This window comes from Alnus glutinosa, chromosome 1 (genome assembly GCF_958979055.1).
Source record: "Alnus glutinosa chromosome 1, dhAlnGlut1.1, whole genome shotgun sequence".
Lineage (NCBI taxonomy): Eukaryota > Viridiplantae > Streptophyta > Magnoliopsida > Fagales > Betulaceae > Alnus > Alnus glutinosa.
This window is the reverse complement of record NC_084886.1, coordinates 43,587,304-43,613,970: the sequence shown is the minus strand read 5'-3', so window position 1 is coordinate 43,613,970 and position 26,667 is coordinate 43,587,304. Positions and strand designations below refer to the sequence as shown.

Genomic DNA, 26,667 nt, shown 5'->3' with positions numbered 1-26,667 from the left:
AGCCCCTTCCAATGCCCAAACCAAGGGCAAACCATCCCAATAATCATCTTCCTCCTCCTCCTCCTAAACTACGATCTCCCCATTAGGATCAAAACCGACAGGCCAACTCTGAGATTGGGAGAATCCATTTCCCTCAACGGAACAAGGAAAGATGCCGCCACTCGGAGGAGAGGAAGGACCAACCACCCCAATGTCCTTGACCTTCCGCGGCAAAACGGGAGGGACAGAAACAATTGGGGCAAGATTAAGAAAACCTTTCCTAAAAAGCCCCTGTTTAGCTGGAGTCTGAGTCTTTTTTTTTTTTTTTTTCGCATGAAACTCTCCACCCGTTTCCTTAAAAAGAACAGGTTTTGCGGACAGCTTTGAGGCTACCAAAGAGTCAGATAACAACCCATCATTCCTTACCACAGTCTGCCCTGCCCTGCCCTGATCTCCCTAGCCCTCCTGTAGTATTGCTTAAAAGGGTGGCTTTGCAACAAGGGGGAGGGGGAAGAACGAAGCTTCTTCCCCAACTCAGAGGCCCCTGAGAGAGAATGAAAAGAAGAGCTCTTCCCTCTCCTTGCTTTCTTAAGAAATTATAAATTATGGAATGAACTTTTGTTCTCGTAGCTCTAATTAACTAACTGCTAACACTGCCTTCTATGACCCGTATTGTGTTTTAAGTATATAGATAATATTTTTGCACATCAACACATATAAAAAGATCATTTTTTTTTTGGTAAGTAATAGCAATTTATTGAAAAGCGCAAAGGGGCGCAACCCTTATACACGGGTAGTACACAAGAGAGCCCCTAAAAGGGTCGAACATAAAATAAATTTAAAAAATATACAAAAGTAAAGACACTCAAACTATGATGTGGCGCTATCCACAAATATAAAGTATTGAGCAACCGCTTCCGTAGCTCCACCATAGGTGTCTCTACATCTTCAAACAGACGAGCATTCCGCTCCCTCCAAATACACCACAGCAAGCATAGAGGAGCTAACCGCCAAGCCTCTTTAGCATGACCACTCCCAATTGCCGCCCCCCAACTATTCAATAACTCCAACACCATTCGTGGCATAACCCACTCAACCCCAAGTAAAATAAGAACGTAGCTCCAAAGATCCCGGGCGACCTCGCAGTGAAGCAACAAGTGATCAATAGACTCCCCACTCTTCTTGCATAAACAACACCACTCCATTACTATTACATTCCTCTTACGCAAGTTATCATGCGTCAATATTTTGCCCAAAGCTGCTGACCATACGAAGAAAGCCATCCTTGTTGGAGCCTTAACATGCCAAATATTCTTCCAAGGAAAAAATGGAAGAGATGAGCCATCTTTTCTAATGAGCTCTTCGTAGAAGGATCTCACCTCAAATAAACCTTTTTTAGAGGGATTCCACACTAATCTGTCACCCTCTCCATGACGAGTCGAAGTGGAATATAATCGGTCGAAGAAAGAAAGGACCATATCCATCTCCCAATCCTGGATTTGTCGCGTGAAAAGAACATTCCACTGAATTACACCATTATGGACCACCAAATTATCTGCCACCAACGCGTCTTTGTTCCTTTGTCTAGTAAAATATTGAGGAAAGGAACATGCATTTTAAATACTCCTTGCATTTTGTGTAAACCTGGTCACGTTATGATTTAGTAAGATTTGTGACTTAACATTTATAATTCAAGCCAATTTTTCTAAGGATCTACTTGATGTCTATTCAAGTTGTGGCTATTGTGAAGTTTGGCTTAGATTTGTTCACAATGGGAGATCAATGTGGAGGCTTAAGGATAATTATATAAATAAATTGAAAAAAATTGTTGGAAGTATTACATAATTAAACTTTCATTTTCTTGAATTCGGAAAGTTTATATAAGGATGTCACTAATTTATGGAAATCTAGACTGTGCTTTTAGTTTCCTAATGTGCTTTGAAATATGATGTTCATGGTCTAATTTTTTGAAATTTCTTTCATTTTATTTTTCCCTTTATAATTACAGGTTCCCTGGAAAAGTTTGGGCAAAGAACCTGTGATTGTTCTCATTGATCGTATCTTTGTTCTTGCTCATCCTGCTCCTGATGGTCGGACTCTCAATGTAGGATGATATTCTCTTTGATGGAAATAATTGCTCTTGTTATTGCTGATAACTAAAGAAAGGTCAGTCACTTCTTGTCTGAGTTTATCTTGTTTTAATGCTCTTTTCAGGAGGAGGACAGGGAAAAACTTTTTGAAGCGAAACTTCAACAAATTGAGGTAAAATGCTTTTGTACAGGTGTGCGCATGCATGCGTGTCTGCTTTATATCTTGTAAGAGGAACTCTAGGCTGTTTGCCATATTTAGGTTTCGATATGTACCTTATAATTTTGGTTCCCTTTCTGTTTTACCCTCAGAAGTATACAATAATGAAATTGTATTTGTAATAAAAAAGTTAGTTCCTGTAAAATAGTGACTTCTTGATTGATGTGGTTTACTATTTGCATTTCAGTGTTTCATGTCCAGTTACTTGTCAAAAAAGTGTTTGATGTCCAGTTGAACTTCATGAGACTTTTTGTTTGTCTACCCCTAATTCCTGTACTCTCTACTACTTGCCTTCTTTCATGGCTTGTGTTATTTCTTGGAGAAACTTCACCTGTAATTGTATAAATAATTTATATGCTCCCTTTGTTTTTTCCTGATATTTTTTTTAGGTAAAGAATTTATTTGAGCAGCGATAGTTAGTCTAAAAACTTTAGATCTTTGTTTGTGCAAAGTGTATGTTTCTCTATGTTGTCAAACACAAGATGCTGAAATTATTATATTGTCAGAATGAGGTGAGAACAAATGTGATCTCCGCCTCTTGATGTCTAATAAAAAACTATTATATGTAAGACTGTGATATCTCTCTCTCTCTCTCTCTCTCTCTCTCTCTCTTTCGCTCTCTGCCCTAGGAGTGGCGCGTGAGAGCGCGTTACGCTAGGGGTTTGCCCTGTTTCGCCTATCAGATATCCGGTTGCTGTGCGGGGAGAGTCTCTTGAGCGTCAGGTGTTTGTGGGTAGAAGTCTCTTGCAAGTTTTGGCAAAGCAACCTCACAGCTTGGTCATAAAGAGAGGTTCTGCATCCATAAGAGATCCTTTTCCAAGAAGTTTGCGTTTCTTTGGATTTCAGCCATGTGAGGTGTGGTGGTGGGCTGTTGCGAACCCCTTCGGGGGTTGTCGTGTGAGGTAGGGCATGGAGAACCGATTCTTTGTGGAGGCTAAGTCCTTCATCTTCTCGGTGGTGGAAGGGTCATTTGAGTTGAGGGTGGCGGAGAAGAGGAAAGGATTCTCAAAATGGATTCGGCTGGGCTCGGGATGCGTTGCTTGGTTACTGTCGATGGTGGAAGAGGTGTTGCAAAATCCGGGCTTCGAAAATTTTGTTAAATCTTTCAGAGAGGGCTCGAAGGTGACCATCGTTCGGAGAGGTGGGAATAGCTCCGACCGGTTCTTGGAGGTGGCGGTGTACGCTGTGGGTGGTCGGAGAGGGATGATTGTATTTTCTGAAGGCCGTGACGGGCGGGGTTGGGGGCGAGTTTCTGGGGAGTTGAGCAAAATGTTGGTTTTCTTTGGTACCTCGGTGTTGTCGTCTTCTTTTAGTGGCGTCCCGGTGGGGAAGAGTGTGGGCAAGGCCACGGGTGTTTTGTCGTTCTCAGAGGTGGTGGGCTCGCCGGTTGTTGGCGAGCCTCTGGTTCAGAAGGCGGCGGTGGTCTGGTGCGAGGCGGAGAAGATCTTTTCGCTGGATCGGGAGCGGGAGCCCTTCCGGCAGGCGGTGGATTGTTATGTTTTGGAAAGGTCCTCCTTCGGTCCTCTGGGTAAAGGCCTTGCGGTCGAATGCTACGCTCTAGAGAGTTCCTCTCCGGGTAAGGACCTTCTTGCGTGTTCCAAGAAGAGGGATGCAGTCGATGTTGCTGAGGCTGCAGGTGACGTTGCAGTGCAGGAGTTGGGGATATTCAGGAAGCTTCTTGATATTTTTGAAAAGTGGCTTCTTTGGGCTTGTGCGCATAGGTCTCATTTGGGCTGGGTTTCCTCTGATGGGTTGAAGCGTAGCATGGGCAGGACTAAGTGTTGCCTTGGGTTGGGCAGTATGCGTTTTAGGGCTAGGTCAAGAAGGGTGGGCTGTAGGTCTTTTTCTAAAAAGACCAGGAAGTCGGGTCTTAGAAGAGTGGATTACTTTAAGAAGGCTAAGAAATGTGGGTTAGCTCCCCATCTTTGCCACCTAGGTGTTTCTACTTTTGTAGACTTTCTTAATTTATTAGTTGTTCCTCCTGTTTAGGGGCTCTCTTGTATACTTCCCGTGTATTAGGGTTGCGCCCCTCTGCGCTTTTTTATTGAATTTTAAATTACTTATCAAAAAAAAAAAGAAATGTGGGTTAGCTCCGGTTCATGGATCTGACGCGGGTATGAGTTATGTTCCTTCGGGCTTGGGTGCCCCGGGGCCGGAAGTTGTGGGTTTTTCTTCAGCCTCTCTTCCGGAGTCAAAAGAGCGTTCCTCTCCCTTTCCTCCGGTTTCTTCTGCCACAGAGATTCTCGGGGAAAAGTCCTCTACTCCGTTCAGTTTTGAAGCTCCTAACGTGTCGTCGTCGGCCGTTACTTCTGGTTCCGAGGGCGTTGGTGTCTCTGTTTTGGTGAGGTCAGCTCTGGGTGGGGATCCTCCTTTGTCGCCTTCGTCTGAGATGGCTCATTCTCCGTCTCTCTTTGTTCCAGCTCTCAGCGTTTGCTCTTCAGGCGCGGATGCTCTAGGTGAAAGGCTGCGTTACTCCCTCCCTGTGATGTCGGAGTCTGACGCGCCTATTTACCCGTCGGAATCCAAGTTGGTGCTTTCATACTCTTGGAAGAACAAGGTTGGCAAATTGGATAAGCATCTGCTTGCAGAGGCTCTTGAGACTTTCAGTGCTCCTAAGGAGCTTTCCAGGCCAGTTTGTGGGGTTGTCTCCAAGCCCTTGTCAACTCGTGCAAAGTCTACGGCTGCTCAAGGCGAGGGCTATCAGCCTATCCTTCAGCGTGGCTTCCTTCTTCCAAGCGGCGCGGCTCTTCCTCTGTCAGAAGTGGGAGTGGTTCCACTCTTTTCGGTCCAGTCTGTGCTTGGGTGCCCGACTTTAATGTCTTTCTCAGAGGTGGGCAAATCTTCGCGGGGACGTGGTTTTGAAGAGATTGGTGATCCTCCCGGGGCAGCGATTGATCTTAGCTTCTGTGTTAATACTTTAGGGGTCTCCCACGAGGAAAATGTGAAGGGCTTTGTAGACTTCATGACTCTAATTGATGCGGAACATCGTCTAGAGGCTTCAGTTTCCTCTTCTAAGTTTAAAGGGAGTCGTGAAGTGAAGAATTGAGAGTGCTCGATTAATTATGATGCTAGAGGTTTTGGTTCTAGTAGGGGCAAGGCTAAGCGGCCTAATGTGATGTATTAGTCTCGGGGTTTTGTGGGCTGGTTTTGTAGGGGTTTTGTGGGTTTCCTTCTGTTTGGGTTTTTCGGGTGTTTTTTCCCTTCCCCTCTTTCCTTTTTTGGTGTCCTTTTGTATACTTCTTGTATGCTTAGGGGCGCCTTTACGCTTTTTATAAAATTCTCTACTTACTTATAAAAAAAAAAGCATATGGTGAATGTAAATACAAAGCACATAAATTAATAATCCAATCAAGCAAAATTGTTTATGGCCTGTAATTTGCCTCCTATTTGGATTGTGTGTTATGGTTATATTGAAATTCCATACTTGTGTTCAGGATTCTTGGTCTTGGATTAAAAAATATGCTTTTTTACTATTGCATATCGGAAGAGACTTTGCAGCTTTGATCCTTGATAAAAGTTTTTAATGCTCTTTTTTTTTTTTGATAAGTTAAAAAATAAACAAATAAATGTATGAGCAGATGAATGCAAAAACCGTATAGGGTGAGACGGCAAATGCAAGCATATCTGCTCCTGTCAGTACCCTAAAGCACTGATAACAATTTCAGCAACGAAAAGGGCTGATTGCGCTACAAGCATATGATCAAGCGCATCAGTGATACTGACTGATTGCCTTCTTCAACAAACAATCTTGTCATTTCTACAAAATGCAAATAACTTGACCCAATAAACCTAAACCCTAAAAGCAAAAGAAAGATTCTTTCAGAAGATGAAGAAGCTGATCATCACAGCGGGTGATAGTTTTTAATACTCACATATTGCATGCAGGAAGCAGAGTCAGCAACCCTGGAAGCAATATCAAGGTCAAAGCTAGGAAGCGTAAGCTTATAAATTCAATACTTCTTTTAGTGTGTGAATCAATGATTATTTAATAGAGCTACTTTATACTTGTTAGGTGTTATTATTTATTTTTTGCATGCCTTGTCATATTTCAGTAGACCTTGTTATGTTTATGATTATTATGATTATTATTTTTTTCTATCAGAAGTAACATGTAGGCCTTGCTGATTATATATGCATTGGCAATTTCTCATCCAAAGACTCTTGTTGGGTGAAATGCTTGTCGTTCACATTGTTTAGATTGATGTTCATGTTATTCTCTACTGTGAAACTATATTTTTGGGGTTGTGTCTTCTGATGAAGCCATGAAGTTCTCAATCAGGTGTTGGGATTTAGGAGCAAGATCTTTTGCCCAATTTTTTGTATTCCTCTATTATATTTTCTTCTTGGTTGTTTATTTCTTTGTTTCTTTTCAGCTGGGAAGAGATGTAGTTGCAACCCACTTGTTAGTTCTATATTTTGTAAAACAAAAGAATCACTGCATTTTTTTTTTTTTGTTTTAATTTTTATTTTGGCGTGATTTTGTTTCGTACTGTTTTGTATCGATGGTTGGCATTCACCCTTATCTTTTTGCATCTATTGTGGATTACTTTGGTTTGCTATGGTAGTCTTATGGAGTATGTTCTAGGTGTTAATATTAATATATTTTTTTTTTGATAAGTAATTGCAATTTATATAAAAAAAGCGCAGAGAGGCGCAATCCTTATACACAGGAAGTATACAAGAGAACCCCTAAAAAGGACGAACAGAGAATAATTTTAAAAAGTCTACATAAGTAAAAACATACAAACTATGATGGGACGCTATCCAAATATATAACGTGTTGAGCAACCGCTTCCGTATCTTCACCATAGATGTCTCTAAATCTTCAAAAAGCCGCGCATTCCGCTCCCTCCAAATACACCACAATAAGCACAGAGGAGCTAACCGCCAAGCTTCTTTAGCACGACCACACCTTATCGCCGGCCCCCAACTATTCAACAACTCCAACACCGATCGGGGGCATAACCCACTCTACCCCAAATAAAGTAAGAATGTAGCTCCAAAGATCCCGGGCTATTTCGCAATGAAGCAACAAGTGATCAATAGACTCCCCACTCTTCTTACACAAACAACACCACTCAATCACTATAACATTTCTTTTACGCAAGTTATCATGCGTCAATATTTTGCCCAAAACAGCTGACCAAACGAAGAAAGCCACCCTTGTTGGAGCCTTAACACGCCATATATTCTTCCAGGGAAAAGAAGGAAAAGATGGGTCATCTTTCCTAATAAGCTCTTCATAGAAGGATCTCACCTCAAATAAACCTTTTTTTGAGGGATTCCACACTAACCTGTCATCCTCTCCATGTCGAGCAGAAACGGAGTATAGTTTCACAACCCGAACCTAAATTCGGGTTGAGGAGGAGTTTTGCTGAAGTTTTGAAATCCTCTCTACCGAAGATAGAAGAGCCATTTGGTCCTTCCAATTCCACTATTGCTAGGGTCCCGAGGTGGCTTGCTGGTCCTGCACGTGCTGGGGCTATGTCGACATATACTGATAAGGAGATACCCATCCAAGCCCGTGTGAAGTCTTCGGAGAAGGGTGATCGTGTTTAGGAGATTTCAACGGAAAAGTCATCTCCGGCGAAGGATAATCCTCTGAAGACAGCTCCGGTGTCTCATTCTGATTTGTTGGGAAAAGAGTATGCTTCAAGCCTATGGGGTAGGGTGGCTGGCTCAAGCTCCCCTATGTTACCCTCTGCTTCACGCAAGGTTCATTTCGGTGATTGCCTCGATCTTTGCAGCATCAGGAAGACGTTGGAGAAGCTACATGTGGAAATCGGGTATTGTCTGAAAGGTTTGCACCTGCTGGAAGATGATTTGCGGGTAGTGGACCTAAGCTTCACTGTCCAAGCCATTTATCCAAGACCTAGCCTATATCATTGGGCTCAAAACTTCACCGGTCCAAATCCTCTAAGCTTTCAAGCCCCTTGTCGGCCCGAGGTCCTTCAGAGTCAGTCCATCTCTCAAAAGGTAAAGCCCCTTTGTTTTTTCCCATTAAGAAGCCCAAGCTTTTGGTTAAGGCTAAGGCGGGTTCGGTCCTTCGCCCCATTCCAACTCCCCATTTCTCGCTGGACGCCGGTGCTTCTACTTCCGATGTGTAGTCGGCGCCGATAGGCTCTAGCAATTCGACATCCGCGTTTAGACTCGGTTTCTCTGGCCGGGTTTATCAGCGTCGGAAAGTTCGAAAATCTTTGGCTGTTTGGAAAGTCAAGCAGGGACAAGCCAAACCGGTGGCGGGTTCGATTCTGAGCTGGGAGAAGGCTGGGCTTATTTCGATGGTTGGGAATGAGGCCTCTTCGGCTTCTGAGAATGTGATGTGGGGTGGGAGAGAAGAATCGGAAGCCTTGCAGTTAGCCATAAGACAGTCGGAGGAGTCAGCGATCGCATTTCCAGGGTCGGTATCAGATTGCTCTCGTTAGTCTGGGTTCGGCTCACATGAAGCTAGAAAGTCTTATCGAGTTAGAGGAGAAGGGTTCTGTCGTAGAAGAAGGATCTTCACTGCTTTTGTCGGAAGCTGTTGGAGGTTTGTTGCTGGCTCCTCAGATTTCCAGTTCGCAGGTGTATGCTTTTTTGGGGAATTCTGAGTTTGGTACAGTATTAGTGGATCAGAGGCAGGAAGAAGGCAACTTCGAGCTGGTGATTTGTTCCAGAGAAGAGGACAAAGTGGGCTACAAAACCGAAGCATTTTCGGTGGGATCTCTAGTGGGAAACCGACTATGGGAAGGTACAAGGGACACAATGGAGGTTGGGGGGTCTTCTTTAAATAACTTGGTGGCTGAGGAGGGAGCTCATCTTGATTGTTCTTTGAATTTGCATGACCATCTTTCTGAAGGCCTCTTGCTACAAGATAAAGATAGGGATGTTCAGGGGGAATTAGAGAGATGTGAGCCGATGGTAATCACACCATTGGCTGTGGAAGATGGAGAGGGGCAGAGGGTGTCACCTAGATGGGTGGTGAAAAGAATCAAGAGATTTTATCCAATTATAGGGCTATCTTGTGGTGGTTTGGAGGACAAACTGTTGGCTGTGCTTGAAGAGATTGAAGCTGCCAGAGACCGCGCATTGGCAGCACCTAAGACTAATTACTTGTCTTCACAAGGGGCGAAAGGGCAGAGGGAATTAAATAGGTTGGCTTGGTCTATCAACTATGAGAAGAAAGGGGCTCACTCTGATAAGGGCCGACATAAAGGTAGGGCTTCATCTCGTCTCTATGAAGTCTAAAATATTTACATGGAACGTTAGAGGGCTTAATGCGATTGAGAAAAGATTGGAGATTAGAGGGCTTGTAAAGGAGTGGAAGGCGGATATTGTGTGCTTGGTGGAGACAAAGATGGATGTTATCTCTAGGGAGGTGGTGCGAAGTTTATGGGGTTGCTACCATGTTGATTGGTGCTATTTGGGGGCCAATGGAGTGTCGGGTGGGATTCTGGTAATGTGGGATAGAAGGGTGGTGGAAAAAGTGGAGGAATACGTAGGTAGGTACACCGTTGCTTGTTCATTGCGCAACACTGGAGATAATGTAGTTTGGGCTGTTGGGGGTGTTTATGGCCCGAATGATGACAGGGATAGAAATGATTTGTGGATTGAATTAGCTGGATTAATGAGCTTGTGGGAGTTGCCTTGGTGTATTGGGGGAGATTTTAATGTGGTCCGTTTTCCAAGTGAGAGATCTAGTGGTGCCGGCTATTCCGCAGCTATGGAAGAGTTTTCAGACTTCATTTTCATGCAAAATTTGGTGGATCTTCCTCTTGAAGGTGGCCAGTTCACTTGGTCAAATAATTAGGAAGATCAAATATGGTCTAGAATTGATAGATTCTTAGTTTCTCCAGAGTGGGAAGAAAGATTTCTTGAAGTGATTCAGAAGAGATTGCCAAGACTTCTATCCGATCATTTTCCTTTGTTGTTGGATTGTGGGGCACCAAGAGGAGGTAACAAGTACTTTAAGTTTGAGAACATGTGGCTGAAACATGAGGGTTTTGTTAAGCAGGTTAAGAATTGGTGGTTGTCTTATGAATTTTCTGGTTTACCTAGTTTTATTTTGGCTAATAAATTGAAGGCTTTGAAGAAAGATTTGAAGAAGTGGAACATAGAAGTGTTTGGTGATATAGGGAAGAAAAAGAAAGAATTATTGGAGGGTATTCGAGAGCTGGATGCTATTGAAGAATGTCGTAGCTTAGAGGAGGACGAAAGGGTTCGTAAGATTGATATGTCGAGAGAGATAGAGAAAACTCTTCTTTTTAAAGAATTGAATTGGAGACAAAAATCTAGAGCTTTGTGGCTGAAGGAAGGGGACAAGAATACAAATTTTTTTCACAGAGTGGCAAAACTCACATTGTAAATTCAATCAAGTGAACTCTTTGAAGATCAATGGTGAAATTTCCAAGAACCCTGCGGAGATTTAGGAGCACATAGTCTAGTTTTACAACAATCTGTACTTTGAGAATTGTTCTTGGCGACCAAAGGTGGATGACCTTTCTTTCCTATCCATTGATGATGATGAAAGTATTTGGTTAGAAAGAGATTTTGAGGAGAAGGAGGTGTGGGATGTGATCAGGGAGTTGAACGGAGATAAGGAACCGGGTCCAAACGGCTTCACTATGGCATTCTTTCAGAAGTGTTGGGATATTTTAAAATATGATATTATGGTTGTTTTTGCAGAATTTCATTCTCGAGGTAAGTTTGAAAAGAGCTTTAATGCTACTTTCGTTTCTTTGATTCCTAAGAAGACTGGTGCGATGGAGGTGAAAGATTTTCGCCCTATTAGTTTGATTGGTGGGATTTACAAGATTATATCCAAGGTCCTTGCGAACAGATTTAAATCTGTTTTCGGCAAGATTATCTCCAACTCACAGAATGCGTTTATTGGCGGTAGACAAATCTTGGATTCTGTGCTTATTGCTAATGAATGTGTGGATAGTCAGATTCGATCGGGGGACCCAGGACTCCTGTGTAAGCTAGATTTGGAGGAGGCATATGATCATGTGAACTGAGACTTTTTGCTTTATTTGTTGTAGAGATGTGGTTTGGGGGAAAAATGGAGGGATTGGATATGTTTTTGTATTTCTACGGTGAGATTTTCTATTCTTATAAATGGAACTCCGTCCGGTTTTTTTAGTAGTTCTCGTGGTTTGCGACAAGGAGATCCTCTTTCTCCGTTGTTGTTCGTGGTGGTTATGGAGGATTTGAGTCAGATGCTGACTGCCGCATTGGATCAAGGTAATTTGACAGGGTTTTCAGTGGGTTCCAGGGATTCCGAGGCCTTAGTTGTGAATCACCTTCTGTTTGCTGATGACACATTGATCTTTTGTGGTGCTCAAGAAGAACAAATTCGATATCTAAGATGTATCTTCTTATGCGTTGAGGCAGTTTCTGGTTTGAGAATTAACTTAGGAAAATCAGAAATTGTTCCTATTGGTGAAGTAGAGGATGCCGAAGAGTTGGCTAATCTTCTTGGATGTCGGGTTGCATCTTTGCCTATGACTTACTTGGGTTTGCCTTTGGGTGTCTCTTACAAGTCCACTTCTATTTGGAATGTTGTTATTGAAAAAATGGAAAGGAGGTTGGCGGGATGGAAGCGAATGTATTTGTTGAAGGGTGCCCGGTTTACTATTATTAATAGTACGCTTTTCAATATTCCTACGTATTATTTATCTTTGTTTCCTATTCCAGTGAGGGTGGCTAATCGTCTTGATAAAATTCAAAAGGATTTTCTTTGGGGTGGCATTGGTGACGAGGCCAAATTTCATCTATTGAATTGGAACAAGATTTCTACTCTTTTGCATGTAGGGGGGTTGGGAGCTCACAATTTCTTCCAGTTCAATCGAGCACTCCTGGGTAAGTGGTTGTGGAGATATGGTAGGGAGAGAGAGGCTTTATGGCGATTGGTGATTGATGCCAAATTTAAGAGTCTAAAGGGTGGGTGGTGCTCGAAAGAGGTGTTGGGTTCTTTTGGAGTGGGCGTATGGAAATATATTAGGAGGGGGTGGGAGAAGTTTTGCAATTTTGTTCGTTTTGAAGTGGGGAATGGATCACATATTAGTTTTTGACATGATTGGTGGTGTGGGGATAGACCCTTGAAGCAATGCTTTCTAGCTCTTTTTAGTATAGTGAGGAACAAAGATGCGATGGTGGGGGATAATTTGGCTGTTCATAATGGTGTAATTCAGTGGAATGTTCTTTTTACGCGTCAAATCCAGGATTGAGAGATGAATATGGTCATTTCTTTCTTCGATTGACTATACTCCGTTTCGGCTCGACATGGAGAGGATGACAGGTTAGTGTGGAATCCCTCAAAAAAAGGTTTATTTGAGGTGAGATCCTTCTATGAAGAGCTTATTAGGAAAGATGACCCATCTTTTCCTTCTTTTCCCTGGAAGAATATATGGCGTGTTAAGGCTCCAACAAGGGTGGCTTTCTTCGTTTGGTTAGCTGTTTTGGGCAAAATATTGACGCATGATAACTTGCGTAAGAGAAATGTTATAGTGATTGAGTGGTGTTGTTTGTGTAAGAAGAGTGGGGAGTCTATTGATCACTTGTTGCTTCATTGCGAAATAGCCCGGGATCTTTGGAGCTACATTCTTACTTTATTTGGGGTAGAGTGGGTTATGCTACGATCGGTGTTGGAGTTGTTGAATAGTTGGGGGCCGGCGATAGGGTATGGTCGTGCTAAAGAAGCTTGGCGGTTAGCTCCTCTGTGATTATTGTGGTGTATTTGGAGGGAGCGGAATGCGCGGCTTTTTGAAGATGTAGAGACATCTATGGTGGAGTTACGGAAGCGGTTGCTCAACACGTTATATATTTGGATAGCGTCCCATCATAGTTTGAATGTTTTTACTTATGTAGACTTTTTAAAATTATTCTCTGTTCGTCCTTTTTAGGGGTTCTCTTGTATACTTCCCGTGTATAAGGGTTGCGCTCCTCTGTGCTTTTCTTATATAAATTGCAATTACTTATCAAAAGAAAAGAAAAGAGGTTGATCAATTAAATAAGGTCCCATTAGATGTAAGTGAAAGGTATTATAATCACGAGAAGCTTTGATTCTTCAAACTTTTTAGCAATTGATTCCTAACTCCTAGTAACCGTAGCTTTTAGGCGGTCGGTGTATGTGCCTACTTTTTGTAATATTTTGAGTCTACCTCTTCCTTTTCTTGCCTTATAGGGAAAAAAATACACATACCTCCTTCAAACTAACACCCAATTTGCAATGTCAGTCCAAATTAAAGATTGCATCAATGTAACCCCTCTTCTTCCTTATTTATTTGTTTTTAATTTTTAAATTAAGGGTATTTTTATCATTTGGGGGTGCATTACAAATTTTTGGTAGTTTGGGGGGAGGGGGGACATTGCAAATTGGCTGTTCGTTTGAAGGGAGACTTTTCTCTTTATTTATTATTTTTGGTATGATGTTTGTACCAACCAACTTCAGTTTTTACTTTTCTTCATGCTCATTCGTATTTTCAGAGTGCTTTAGTATGTTTCCTTTGAGCTTGTTCCTGAATACTTGTATTTGTGCGAAATCATGGTGATATATACAGATTTTAGTGTTTCACTTCTTCTTCTTCTTCTTCTTCTTCTTCTTCTTCTTATTTATTTATTTATTTATGTATTTATTTTTTTCTGGTGCAGCCACCTCCTGGGAATTCTTGGCTAGGTTCTCTAATTGCTACCATCGTTGGAAATCTTAAGATATCAATTAGCAATGTACATATTAGATATGAGGATTCTGTCAGGTTGGTGGATATGTGCTTTTTTATGTTTTAATGTTTGGTCTTTGGTTGATGCTTGAAATCTTTGTTTATCGATTAATTTGTTTTGTTTACCAATTTAATTCTATAATCTTCATCTTTCTATGCATGTGATAGCATACTTCTTATCTGTCTGCTTTTCAAAACAAAACTGTTTTCCATGCAGTAATCCAGGAAGTCCATTTTCTTCAGGCGTTACTTTGGCCAAACTAGCCGCTGTTACGATGGATGAGCAGGGAAATGAAACCTTTGACGCTAGTGGTGCTCTGGATAAATTGCGGAAGGTTAGACTTGCCTTCTTTCTTTGTGAAGTTTCTTTTACTAAAATAGTTAAGTGAAGAGCAGCATATGACATTTCCAATCTCTGATATCAAACTAATAATTACTTTAGCATCTTTCGAGACATTCGTGTAGGTCAGAAAGTAATACTTAAAGGAGAGAACATTTTATCTAGATCGACATTAACTATATAGAGATTTTTATTTTCACGGGCATTGTTTATGTTTGTCTTGAAGACATGGTTGAAAAATTGGACATACCTCTCCCAATTTGATGCTTAAATTTTGGGGAAGATACATTCACTTCAGAGATGTTCCTTTTTAAACAGACTTTTCTGTGGGGTACAAAACTAACTATTTATTCATCGATAATTTATGCTCCTAGTACACATATATTATGTATATATATGGAAAGTGAATGAAATCATTTGAAGTGAAGTCTTACTATAAGGTATTATCTAGTCTTATACATTCTTCTTTTCCTTGGAAGAGTATTTGGAAAGTTAAGGTTCCTCTGAGAGTGGCTTTCTTTGTGTAGACGGCGACTTTAGGGAAAATTCTAACTTTGGATAATTTATGCAAGAGGAATATTATTGTGATGGAGTGGTGTGATATGTGTAAGACTTGTGGAGAGTCCATTGATCATTTGTTCTTGCATTGTATGGTTGCTATAGAATTGTGGAGTACGATATTGCAGCTGTTTGGTGTTGTGTGGGTTATACCGTGATTGGTGAAAGAGTTGTTGGGGAGTTGAAGGGGGCAAAGGGGCAACCGGTTGTTGGTGCCGATTTGGAGAATGGCTCTGTTGTGTTTGATGTGGTGTTTATGGAAGGAATGGAATGCACAGAGTTTTGAAGATTGTGAGACTGGGCCGATTACCTTGAAGAAGTTGGTGATACAAACCTTGTTTATGTGGAGAGTGACGCTACAGTCTATGTCTGCGTGTTCTTATTTGGATTTTTTAGATTTGTTTTCTTCTTTCTCTTTGAATTTGGGGTATCATATATACATCCTGTGTACTTTGGGTTACGCCATTCCGCGCTTTTTTTGAAATATACTTTACTTATAAAAAAAATATATATCAAAAGTGAATGAACTTCATTAAAAAAGCAAATGACGTACTTAAGTGCACAAGAAGTATACAAGAGAAATATCTAACCATAAAAGGAAAAAAGATCAAATAAGTCATGAAAACTAGAAATATGGAAACACTCATCGGCAACCATCCATTGGTATAGGGTATTGAAGAAGGCTTATAATTCCACTACTGTCCTCTCATTGTCTTCAAAGCTTTGATCGTTTCTTTCTTTCCAGATACACCACATCAAGTAAGGAGGTTTCATAGCTTGATCGCAGAGACAATGTCGTCGTTCAGTGCCCTGCCTGTCTCTTCTGGTGAGGTCAGTGCCCCACTTGTTGTCGTTCACTATCCATCTTCAGAGGTGGATAGTGAAGAGGACTACGAATGCTAGGATGGGGTTGGGGATGATAGAGATTTCTCCCTTGCCATGCGTTTGGACTAGGGTTGGATGGATTCGATGAGGGAGCCATGTGAAGGCGATGTCACCTTAGAGGATACCACCTGGACGATAAAGGGTAGAAGGGAGCTTCTTAATTTAGAATGCTCCATCAACTACGATGCTAAGGTTGCATCCACTTGGCGGGGATAGGCAAGTCTCACGTTTTCTAGCGTTGAGTGCCTTGGAGGGGGTTTTGAGCTTTTGCTGTTTTGTGGGTTTTGGGCTTTTAGGGTGTTGGGTTTGAGGGCTTGGGTTTCTTGCTTGTTTGGAGCCTCTCGTGTATACTACCTGTGTACTTAGGAGCGCCTTATGCTTTTCAATAAATTATTACCTATCAAAAAGCAAAAAAAAGTAAGGTGGGATCATCTTACAAATAGTTTCACTTTGAGGACTACCACACTGCCCTCTCCAACAAGCGAATAAATCTATTTGTCGACGGGGCATGACCCATGCAACCAAAGAAACCGAAGGTAGAGTTTGACTAGGCACTAGCTATCTTGCAATGAAGTAAAAAGTGGTCAAAGGTTTCTCTACTCTTCTTGCACATGCAACACCGATCTACCACAATAATTTGCCTATTTTTTAAATTATCTAAAATAAGGATATTTGCTAAAGCGGCCGACCAAGCAAAGAAATTTACTCTCAAGGGGGCCTTACTTCACCAAATACTCTTACTAGGGTAATGATTGCTGGGGAATTAAGACACTATAAAATGATCTAACATCAAATAACCTTCTCTTGATTGAAGGGGGGACCTAACAAAACTTGCCCTCACCTCCCTGTCTCAAACTGATGGAATACAATTTATTGAAGAACAACATAAAGAGTTCTATCTCCCATTCATGAGCCACTCTTATGAAATTAACATTCCACTGAGGAAAGTAGATAACTGAAGATGATCCGGCACAAAGGCATCCTTAGAGTATGCAATGGTAAACAATTCTCGGAAACGCTACCTTAAGGGGCTGCTCCCCACACCACACATCATGCTAAAAACTAATCTTTAAACCGTCACCCGCCTCGAATCTCATATGGTTCAAAAACTCTATAACCTCTTCCACCCAGCCAACTGACGCTCAACCTTTTCAATAATGCCATCCCAACTAGATTTAGCCTTAAAAGAAGCACCCAACGGAAGACCTAGGTACTTCATAGGCAAAGAGGATACCTTCCAACCTTCTCAATTAATCATATAACTCAAAAAAATCCAGAAGATTTGAAAAACAAGTGGAAAAAGAACTGATACAATCCCTACTAAAGTTAGACCAACTCTTCAACAGTTCAAAATCTGATGAGATGGTCTTTAGAACAAAGGGCTTCTTCACCACCAATTAGTAATGAGTAGAAGATGAGTTAATGAGTTCAATCCCATATGGTTGTAAGTCATATTAATCAATCAGAATGTCTGCACTCCCTTGAAAGCTTATTGTTTGTTAACTATATTGACCCATTATTGCTTCCTACAGTCATCGATTATAATTAGGACTACTTTATGTTTTGTGGCTTAAATGTGGGTAAATTTGTTGAACCAGGATCGCTTCCTGATATCATCAATGAATTATTCGATTAGACGATAGACGTGAAAAAAGAATTTATTTTTCGTTCTTAGAAGGACTTGATTGGGGGTGAGAGAATTCTTTTTGATGACTCCTCTCCTTGAAGTGGCTTCATTTACTTCAATTCCTAATGTTTTTTATTTTGTGAATTGTGGATATTTGCATATGTTAAGATTATGTTGAAAAGCAAATTAATACGTGATGCATTATGCTTTTTAAGCACACTTAGATCAAATTCCACTTCTACTTTGGGGATCTAGTAGCACCTTCGGCTCATGAATCATGATGTAGGTTTTCTTTTATGTGTGTAATTAAGGAACTAAGCTTATGGAATTATGCAAGGAAAGTTTTTAGTTTGCTCATGTTTTGTAGCGTGTGTCTGTGTATCGATGAAGTCTCTCTGGATCATCCTATTTATCGTTTTACTTGATTATCATGAGCAAAATTATACGGGCTGATGCATATAATTTCTTGTTACAGTCATTGCAGCTTGAGAGACTTGCCATGTATCACGATTCTAGTAGCCTTCCTTGGGAGATAGATAAGAGATGGGAGGATTTCAGTCCGAAAGAATGGATCGAGGTTTGTTCCCAATACTATGACAATATTATCCAATGTACTTAAGTAGTTAACTGCATTTGCTTTTGGTACATAGTAAAAAGTGTCAGCCGTTTGGTTCAATTTTTGCCACTTTCTTCTCTTTGGTTTCATGTTTCACCAGATATTTGAAGATGGTATAAAGAAACCTGCTGCTGACCATGGAATGTTGTCTAAGTGGGCTATGAATCGCAACTACTTGGTGTCACCTATCAATGGAGTCTTGAAATATCATCGCCTCGGGAATCAAGAAAGAAATGATCCAGAGGTTCCGTTCGAGAAGGCCTCTCTTGTCCTAAGTGACGTCTCCTTAACAATTACAGAGGTGTTGAATGTCGTATTCTTCAATCATTTTGTCACGATTTTATTTCTACCCATTGCATTTCCAGTTCAGATATGTTTGCTTGTGGTAAAAACAAGTAATATATAAAAATTGCTTCATATATATATATATATTATTTTTTGGTTAATGAGAGGAAAGAATTGTTTTACTTTTGTTTGGTACCTCTAGGACCTCTGTCCCCTCAATGGCTCACTTCCTCTCTTTATCTATCTCTTCTGAACTACACTATGATACTCATAAGAGTTTTGAATAGTATCCAGAAGACCTAGTAACTGATGTTTCTCTCTACTCTCATAAGTAGCGCGTGAGAAGCTGGGGAGGCACGTGAGGAGTGTAGTGTAGGAGTTTTATTCAGATTTTACCATGGGTTATGTCGGATTTTTCTACGTTGAGGCGAAATCCTTCGAAATTCGATCTGAGTTTAGTGTTGGGGATGGCATAAGGTTAGCAGAGAGGAGCAAAGGTCTCTTCAGGGCGGTGTTCTTGAATAAGTTAAGTTTAGGAGATCAATGGAGGAATTGAGGCAGGGCGGGGAGATATGAGACTTTTGCCGGACTTTCCGGGTGGTTTCTATGGTGTATATCCTGCAATGGAGAGGAAATGCTGATAGAAGATTTTTGGAGCTGTTAGAATATGGCTATGGTGGTCGACGGACATGCGTGAATTTACTAGAGGGACGAGAAGGTAGCGGCTGGGCCAATTGTCTTGCACAATTGAGGAAGTTAGAGAAATATTTTGAGAAGAAAGCTGCTGGGGGGAAAATAGGTGGAAAGCTACCAATTGCCCTGAGGAGGGTGACGAAGCCGGCGATTCATGACGGCCGAACATTTGCGGCGGTGCTGGTAGGGCAAGGCAGTGAGTTGGAAAACGGAGAATCAAGCAAGGGCACTTTGGAAAATTCCGGAGAGCAACCCATGTCGATTTTGGCAAGAACGGAAAAGAAGGCGACGGATATGGCGGGAGGAGATCGCATGGAGATTGCTGGAGCGCAATTCATGTTAAACGGCTCTATGGAGAGGCAACTACAGCTGGCAAATTTTAAATAAATGCTGGTCAGAAGAAGCTACTAGATGGCTGGGTTTACTCGAATTGGGCCTGTTGAGGGATGAGGCCAAGCCTATCGAAAGCCCAAGACAAGGTCAAACAGACAACGAAGTGGGTCCGGAAGGATTGGGCCTTAAGAAGCAGGACCAAAATGTGCTCAAGGCTAAAGGAAAAGAAATAACCCACTAGGAGAACTGTGGAAGTTCGGTGATAACTTATAGTTGCCGGACTCAGCCCAGGCAGATGGTCCAAACTGGAGTGACGACTGAGATGCTGGCTGAAATTGTCGAGCAAGGTCAGAAGACGCCGATGACGACGCTGGAGGTGGTTCCAGAGCTTATCTGTACCAGGTCTGAAATGTTGGGGAATAGTGCTGTGCGACTGGTGAAGATAATGGAGAAAAATGGGGCTGAATCAGAGGGTATCGATGGTGTCACTGGGGGTTTGAGGAAGGCCAGAGAGGAGATTATACTGCATGAGAACCATGATTCCTTATTCCTTATGTACAAGTCCTGGAGTGGCGGAAATAGAGAAGTTGGAGGAGCAGATTCAAGATGGAGGTGAGACTGGCGTTGCGGGTAAGTACCAGCTAGTTTCTGTTTCGAGTGTTGGTGTAGGAGAGGATAGGGATGAGGGTGATCAGGAGAGTGAGAGTCCGAGGAAGGCAGAAATTGATTTTGGTTTGGGAGAGATAGAATCCCCGAGCAAGGGAATAAAAGTGCAGGGAATTAGTGGGGAAGTGGCTGAATTAGGGTGTGAAAATGAATTACGGGAGGAGGGTGAGGGAGAGAATATTTTAGCTTTGGTGACCCGGGCAGATGATGTTATTGGGGGAAGTGAGATGCTGGATATACAACCGTTGGCAGTTTTGGAGGAACAACTAAGAGATGACCCTATGTCCACAGAATGGGTGATTGAGAGAGTTAGAGGTTTTTGTAAAGTTGTAGGAATGTCTTGTCCAGGCTTTGAAGATAAGTTGATGGATTTGTTCAATGATATTGAAGCACATCGGTATTCCGATAGGGTGAGGCACGACAATAATTTGAGGGCTACATTTGGGAATCGTGGACAACGTGAAGTGAAGAGGTTAGAATGTTCGGTGAATTATGATGGGAAAGGAGGTCAGTCATCTAGGTTGACTAGGAAGGGGAGGGTTGGCAATTGTTAATGTTGAAGCCAAAGATAATTTCATGGAATGTACGAGGCATGAATGAGCTCGAGAAAAGAACGAAGATTAGGGGGTTGTTGAAAGAATGGAAGGTAGATAATGTGTGCTTACAAGAGACAAAAATGGAGGTAATTAGTAGGGAGGTGGTCTATAGTGTTTGGGGTTGTGTTTATGTGGATTGGGTGTATTTGGGGTTCTAAAGGGGCTTCGGGAGGCATCTTGTTAATGTGGGATAGAAGAGTAGTCGAGAAGATTGAAGAGTATGTGGGGAGGTATGTGGTAGCTTGTGCATTCCGTAGTGTGTCAGTAAATTTTGATTGGGGTTTTGCGGGTGTTTATGGACCTAATGATGATGGTGATATAAGAGGGCTTTGGGATGAATTGGCAGGTTTGAGGAATATTTGGGAGATGCCTTGGTGTATTGGGGGGGGGGGGGGGGGGATTTTAACATCGTTCGGTCTCCGAGCAAAAGAGGGGGGGAAGCGAGATCATCTCAAGCTATGGTTGAGTTTACTGAGTTTATTTTTGAACAGGGTCTCATCGATATTTCTTTGGTTGGGGTGAGATCCACTTGGTCAAATTGCCGCACTTGGTCCAGAATTGATTGATTTTTGCTATCTACAGAATGGAAGGAATATTTTCCAGATGTGTCTCAAAGACGTCTACCTCGTATTCTTTCGGATCATTATCCTTTGCTTTTGGATTGTGGAGTCGGGAGACGTGGTAGGGGGTCGTTTAAATTTGAAACTATGTGGTTGCAAGCGGAAGGATATGAGGAGCAAGTGAAGAGATGGTGGGGATCTTATATGTATGAAGGTACGCCTAGCTTTGTGTTTGCCAGTAAGTTAAAAGCATTGAAAACTGATCTTAAACAATGGAATGAGGAGGTGTTTGGGAATGTAGGGGTTCATAAAAAGAAACTGGAAAAGGGTCTGTGTGAGCTGGATTTGATCGCAGAGGATAGGCCGTTATCTGAAGAAGAAAAGTTCAAGAGAGAAGAGTTTTCTAAAAACTTTGAGCGGCATGTTTTTCTTGAAGAAGTGAGTTGGAGACAGAAATCTAGGGCATTGTGGTTAAAAGAGGGTGACAGTAATACCAAATTCTTCCACCGGCTGGCTAACTCTCATAGAAGACATAATACGATTGAGGCTCTAGTGGTGGATGGACAATTGACTGATGATAGGACAGTTATCCAAGATCACATTGTGGAGTTCTACAAAAAGCTGTACAGTGAGCAATATCAGTGGAGACCAAGGGCAGATGATTTATCTTTTCATTCCATTGATGAAGATGATAAAATATGGATGGAACGTGAGTTTGAGGAAGATGAAATTTGGGCGGTAATTCAGAATTTCAAAGGCGATAAGGCTCCTGGGTCTGATGGTTTTACTTTGGCATTTTTTCAAAAGTGTTGGGAGATCTTGAAGACTGATATTATTGCGGTGTTAAAGGAGTTTCAAACCAGTGGAAAGTTTGAAAAGAGCCTTAACGCTACCTTTGTGTCGCTGATTCCAAAGAAAGCTGGAGAGGTGGATATCAAGGATTTTCGACCTATCAGTTTAATAGGTGGAATGTACAAAATCATGTCAAAGGTCTTGGCAAATTGGTTGAAGTCGGTGTTGGGGAAGGTTGTTTCCCATTCTCAGACTGCTTTGATCAAGGGGAGGCAAATATTGGATTCTGTTTTGGTGGCCAAGGAATGCGTGGATAGCAGGATTCGATCTGGAACTCCGGGCATTTTTGGTAAGTTGGATTTGGAGAAGGCGTATGATCATGTAAGTTGGGAGTTTTTGCTTTATGTTTTGAAGAGATGCGGTTTTGGGGAGAGATGGCGTGGCTGAATTGCTCATTGTATTTCTACTGTTTGTTTTTCCATAAATATCAATGGGTTGCCTTCAGGATTTTTTCGTAGCTCACGGGGTCTTCGACAAGGAGATCCTTTGTCTTCGCTTTTGTTTGTGTTGGTGATGGAGGCTTTCAGTAGGATGATATATGCAACGGTGGATAGTGGGCGCCTATCGGGGTTCTCAGTGGGATCGAGTACGCAAGATGCTATGATGGTATCCCATCTATTATTTGCAGATGATACGTTGATCTTTTGTGATCCTATTGCTGACCAAATCCGAGACTTGAGGTGTTTGTTGCTTTGTTTTGAAGCAGCTTTGGGCTTGAGAATTAATTTGTCTAAATCTGAGATGGTTCCGGTAGGTGAGGTAGGAGATGTGGAGGAGTTAGCTAGTATTCTTGGGTGTGGTGTGGCCTCACTTCCGTTAAAGTATTTGGGTCTGCCGTTGGGTGCTAAGTATAAAGACGCTCATATGTGGAATAGCGTTATTGAGAAGATGGAAGCTAGATTTGCGGGGTGGAAGAGGTTGTATTTATCTAAGGGTGGGAGGTTAACTTTGATTAATAGTACTCTTTCAAGTTTACCTACGTATTTTCTGGCTCTCTTCCCTATTCCAGTGGGAGTGGCAAATCGTTGGGAAAAACTTTAGAGAGACTTCCTTTGTGGTGGTATTGGAGATGAATTTAAATTTCATTTGGTTAATTGGCATACGATTTGTTCTTCAAAGGTTTCGGGGGGACTAGGAGTGAGAAATATGGTTATGTTCAATAAAGCTTTGATGGGTAAATGGTTATGGAGATATGCTTTGGGGAGGGATGCTTTGTGGAGAAAGGTGGTGGATTCCAAATATGGAAGTATGGGGGGTGGTTGGTGCTCTAAGGAGGTTGGGGGTTCTTTTGGGTTTGGAGTTTGGAAGAGTATTAGGAGGGGATGGGATGCTTTTGCAGCTCATGTGAGATATGAGATCGGGAATGGTTCGAAAGTTCTATTTTGGCATGATGTTTGGTGTGGGGAGATTCCTTTGAAGACTCTTTTTCCAGAATTGTTTCTCATTTCTAGAGGCAAGGATGCTTGGGTGGAGGAGAATATGCAGAGACAAAATGGCACAATTCTGTGGAATATTTTGTTTTCTCGCCCAGTTCATGATTGGGAGGTGGAAGCAATTAGTAGATTTTTTGAAATGTTGTATACTCTTAAAGTTAGAAGTGAGGGAGAGGATAAAATGTGTTGGATTCCAGCGCGAAAGAAATCTTTTCAGGTAAAGTCTTACTATAAGGTTTTATCTAATCCTATTCAGTCTTCTTTTATGTGGAAAAATATTTGGAGAGTTAAGGTCCCCCCTAGAGTGGTATTCTTTGTGTGGACAACAACTTTTGGGAAGATCTTAACTTTGGATAATTTATGAAAGAAAAACATTATTGTGATGGAGTGGTGCTATATGTGTAAGATTTCTGAAGAGTCTATTGACCATTTGTTTCTGCATTGTATGGTTGCTATAGAATTGTGGAGGACGATTCTGCAAATGTTTGGGGTGGAGTGGGTAATGCCGCGATCGGTGAAAGATATGTTGGGGAGTTGGAGGGGGCAAAAGGGTAATCGGACTTTGATACTGATTTGGCGCATGGCTCCATTGTGTTTGATGTGGTGTGTATGGAGGGAACGAAATGCACGCTGTTTTGAAGATTGTGAGACTTATTTGATGAACTTGATGAAAATGATGCTACAAACGTTGTTTATGTGGAGAGAGAAAATTCAGTTTATGCATGAGTGTTCTTATTTTCAATTTATTGATAGGTGCTCTCTTTTTTCTTTGATTTAGGGGCTTCATGTATACGTTCTGTGTATTATGGGTTGTGCCCCTTTGCGCTTTTTGAATATACTTTACTTATCAAAAAAAATCTTTCTCTTCTACTTCTTCCATATTTTTTTTGGCTTGATTCTATGACAGAAAAAATGAAGTGCAAATTTCTTCTTTTTTAGTACATTCTTGGTATGCAAATGCAGTTCCTGAATCAACTTTTTACTTGGTTTCACACAGGCACAGTATCATGATTGGATAAAACTGTTGGAGGTTGTGTCAAGATACAAGACATATGTTGAAGTTTCTCACTTAAGACCAGTGCTGCCAGTTTCAGTTGCTCGTCATCTATGGTGGCGGTATGCTGCTCAAGCTGGCCTGCAGCAGAAGCAAATGTGGTAATATATGTTTAATTCTGTAATTTAATTAGTTAATCCATGTTGAGGAAACGTGGTACATAATAAGAAAATGTCCAGATCTGGTGCATGTTTTCATCATCTGTGGTTGGGCTGTACCCTGTGCTTTAAAATGTATTCTGATTTGAATAGTCATTTCTAAAGTTGAATCTGACTTTACACCTGCTTCCCCAACTCAGTTACCGATTCTCGTGGGAAAGAATTCAGCATCTTTGTCATCTTCGTCGGCGTTATGTTCAGTTGTATGCTGTTTCGCTGCAACATACGTCAAATGTTAATAGTGAAGAAATTAGAGAAATTGAGAAAGATCTTGATTCCAAAGTAATTCTTTTATGGAGGTACGCAAATTAGTTTCCCTGGCATTTTTTTTAATATAGAGTTGATTGTCATTGCGACGAAGGATATGTGTATTTCACTTGCTACACCATGATACGTTGCTGAATCAAAGTTGTCAAAATTACCTCATTTCTTTTTCCAATATGTTTTTCATTTCATTTTTTCTGCTGTTAGATAAATAGACACATGCAGAAATGTACACATGCTTAACATTCAATTGTCTATATAGTTTTTTATTTGATTCATAATGGGAAAAGGTGAGAAGCGAAGTTATCTAGGTTGAACAACAATGAGCCAATGAGCTTTGAGCTCAAAGTGCGTTTCCTCCCTCCCTATAGAATGGGATGTAGAGTGAGATTGCGTGTTCAAGACCACTAGATGCGAGTGTAAACTTACGAATAAAAAACATCAAGTGCAACTGCATAAAACCCTCCAAGTCAAATATTAACTTTCAAGGAAATCGTCCTCACTATAGAAGTGGAAATAATAGCATCTTATGGCTTCGAAATTTGTGGTGCGTAGGCATAACATGTTCGAAATTTGCGATGTATTTTCTTATGCTTTGAAGCCACATTAGGGTTGAGGATCAATTTAGGAAAATCAGAACTTGTTCCCATAGGCGAGGTGGAAGATGTTGATAATTTGGCTCACAACCTTGGGTGTCGAGTTGTGTTTTGCCGATTACTTATTTGGGTTTGCTGTTGGGAGCTTCTTTTAAAGCTACTTCTATTTGGAATGGAGTCATTGAGAAAGTGGAACATCGGTTAGCTGGTTGGAAGAAATTATATTTGTCTAAGGGTGGTCAGTTGACTCTTATTAAAAGTACTCTTTCCAACATTCCTACGTATTATTTGTTGTTGTTCCCCATTCTTGTGAGTGTGGCTTTGAGACTTGGGAGACTACAATGGGATTTCTTATGGAATGGCATTGGGGATGAGGTAAAATTTCCTTTAGTAAACTAGCACACAATTTGTACTCCAATTAAGGAATGTGGTTTGGGAGTTTGAAATTTGATTCAATTTAATCGAGCTTTATTGGGGAAGTGGATGTGGAGGTTTGCTTTGGAAAAGATAGACTAAGAAAGGTTGTGGAAAAGATAATCTTGAAATCTCAAAATGCTTTTGTGAAAGGTAGGCAAATTCTTGATTCTGTTCTTATCGCTAATGAGTGTTTGGATAGTCGTATTAAATCAGGTGAACTAGGGTTGATTTGCAAGCTGGATATTGAGAAGGCTTATGATCATGTTAACTGGACTTCTTACTGTATATGATGAAAAGATGTGGTTTCGGAGAGAGATGTTGTTCGTGGATAGCGCATTGTATTTCCTCGGCACATTTCTCTGTATTGGTGAATGGCACCCCTTATGGTTTTTTCAGCAGTTCTTGAGGTCTTAGATAAGGTGATCCTCTGTCGCCTCTCTTGTTTGTCATTGTGATGGAAGCCCTTAGCAAGATGTTCGTTGTTTCTATTCGCAGGGGCTTTCTATCAAGGTTCTTAGTGGGTTCTGGTAGCAACGGGGTGTTTAATATTTCTCATCTGTTGTTTGCAGACGATACTTTAGTCTTTTGAGGGGCTAATCCTGATCATCTCCACTTTCTTCAGATTTGTTTTGGGTAATTGATCCAGGATCAAATTTTAGGATGATGTGTGGTGCGGAGAGATGCCCCTCAAGAAAGTTTTCCCAGGTCTGTATGACATAGCTTGCAACAAGAATTCGTTCGTGGCAGCT

The 26,667-nt window shown here is 41.4% G+C and overlaps 1 protein-coding gene across 2 annotated transcripts in view; it reads left to right on the top strand.

Moving 5' to 3' along the window:
* Positions 1–26,667, top strand: part of LOC133883124 (uncharacterized) — a 94,010-nt gene that overhangs the window by 9,212 nt on the left and 58,131 nt on the right. For both annotated transcript variants that reach the window (XM_062322353.1, XM_062322344.1), the window contains exons 4-12: positions 1,988–2,083; positions 2,194–2,241; positions 6,172–6,222; positions 13,918–14,021; positions 14,203–14,320; positions 17,871–17,972; positions 18,112–18,312; positions 24,427–24,584; positions 24,782–24,940. In XM_062322353.1, coding sequence (XP_062178337.1) covers positions 1,988–2,083; positions 2,194–2,241; positions 6,172–6,222; positions 13,918–14,021; positions 14,203–14,320; positions 17,871–17,972; positions 18,112–18,312; positions 24,427–24,584; positions 24,782–24,940 — 1,037 coding nt within the window. The remainder of the gene's footprint in view (positions 1–1,987; positions 2,084–2,193; positions 2,242–6,171; positions 6,223–13,917; positions 14,022–14,202; positions 14,321–17,870; positions 17,973–18,111; positions 18,313–24,426; positions 24,585–24,781; positions 24,941–26,667) is intronic.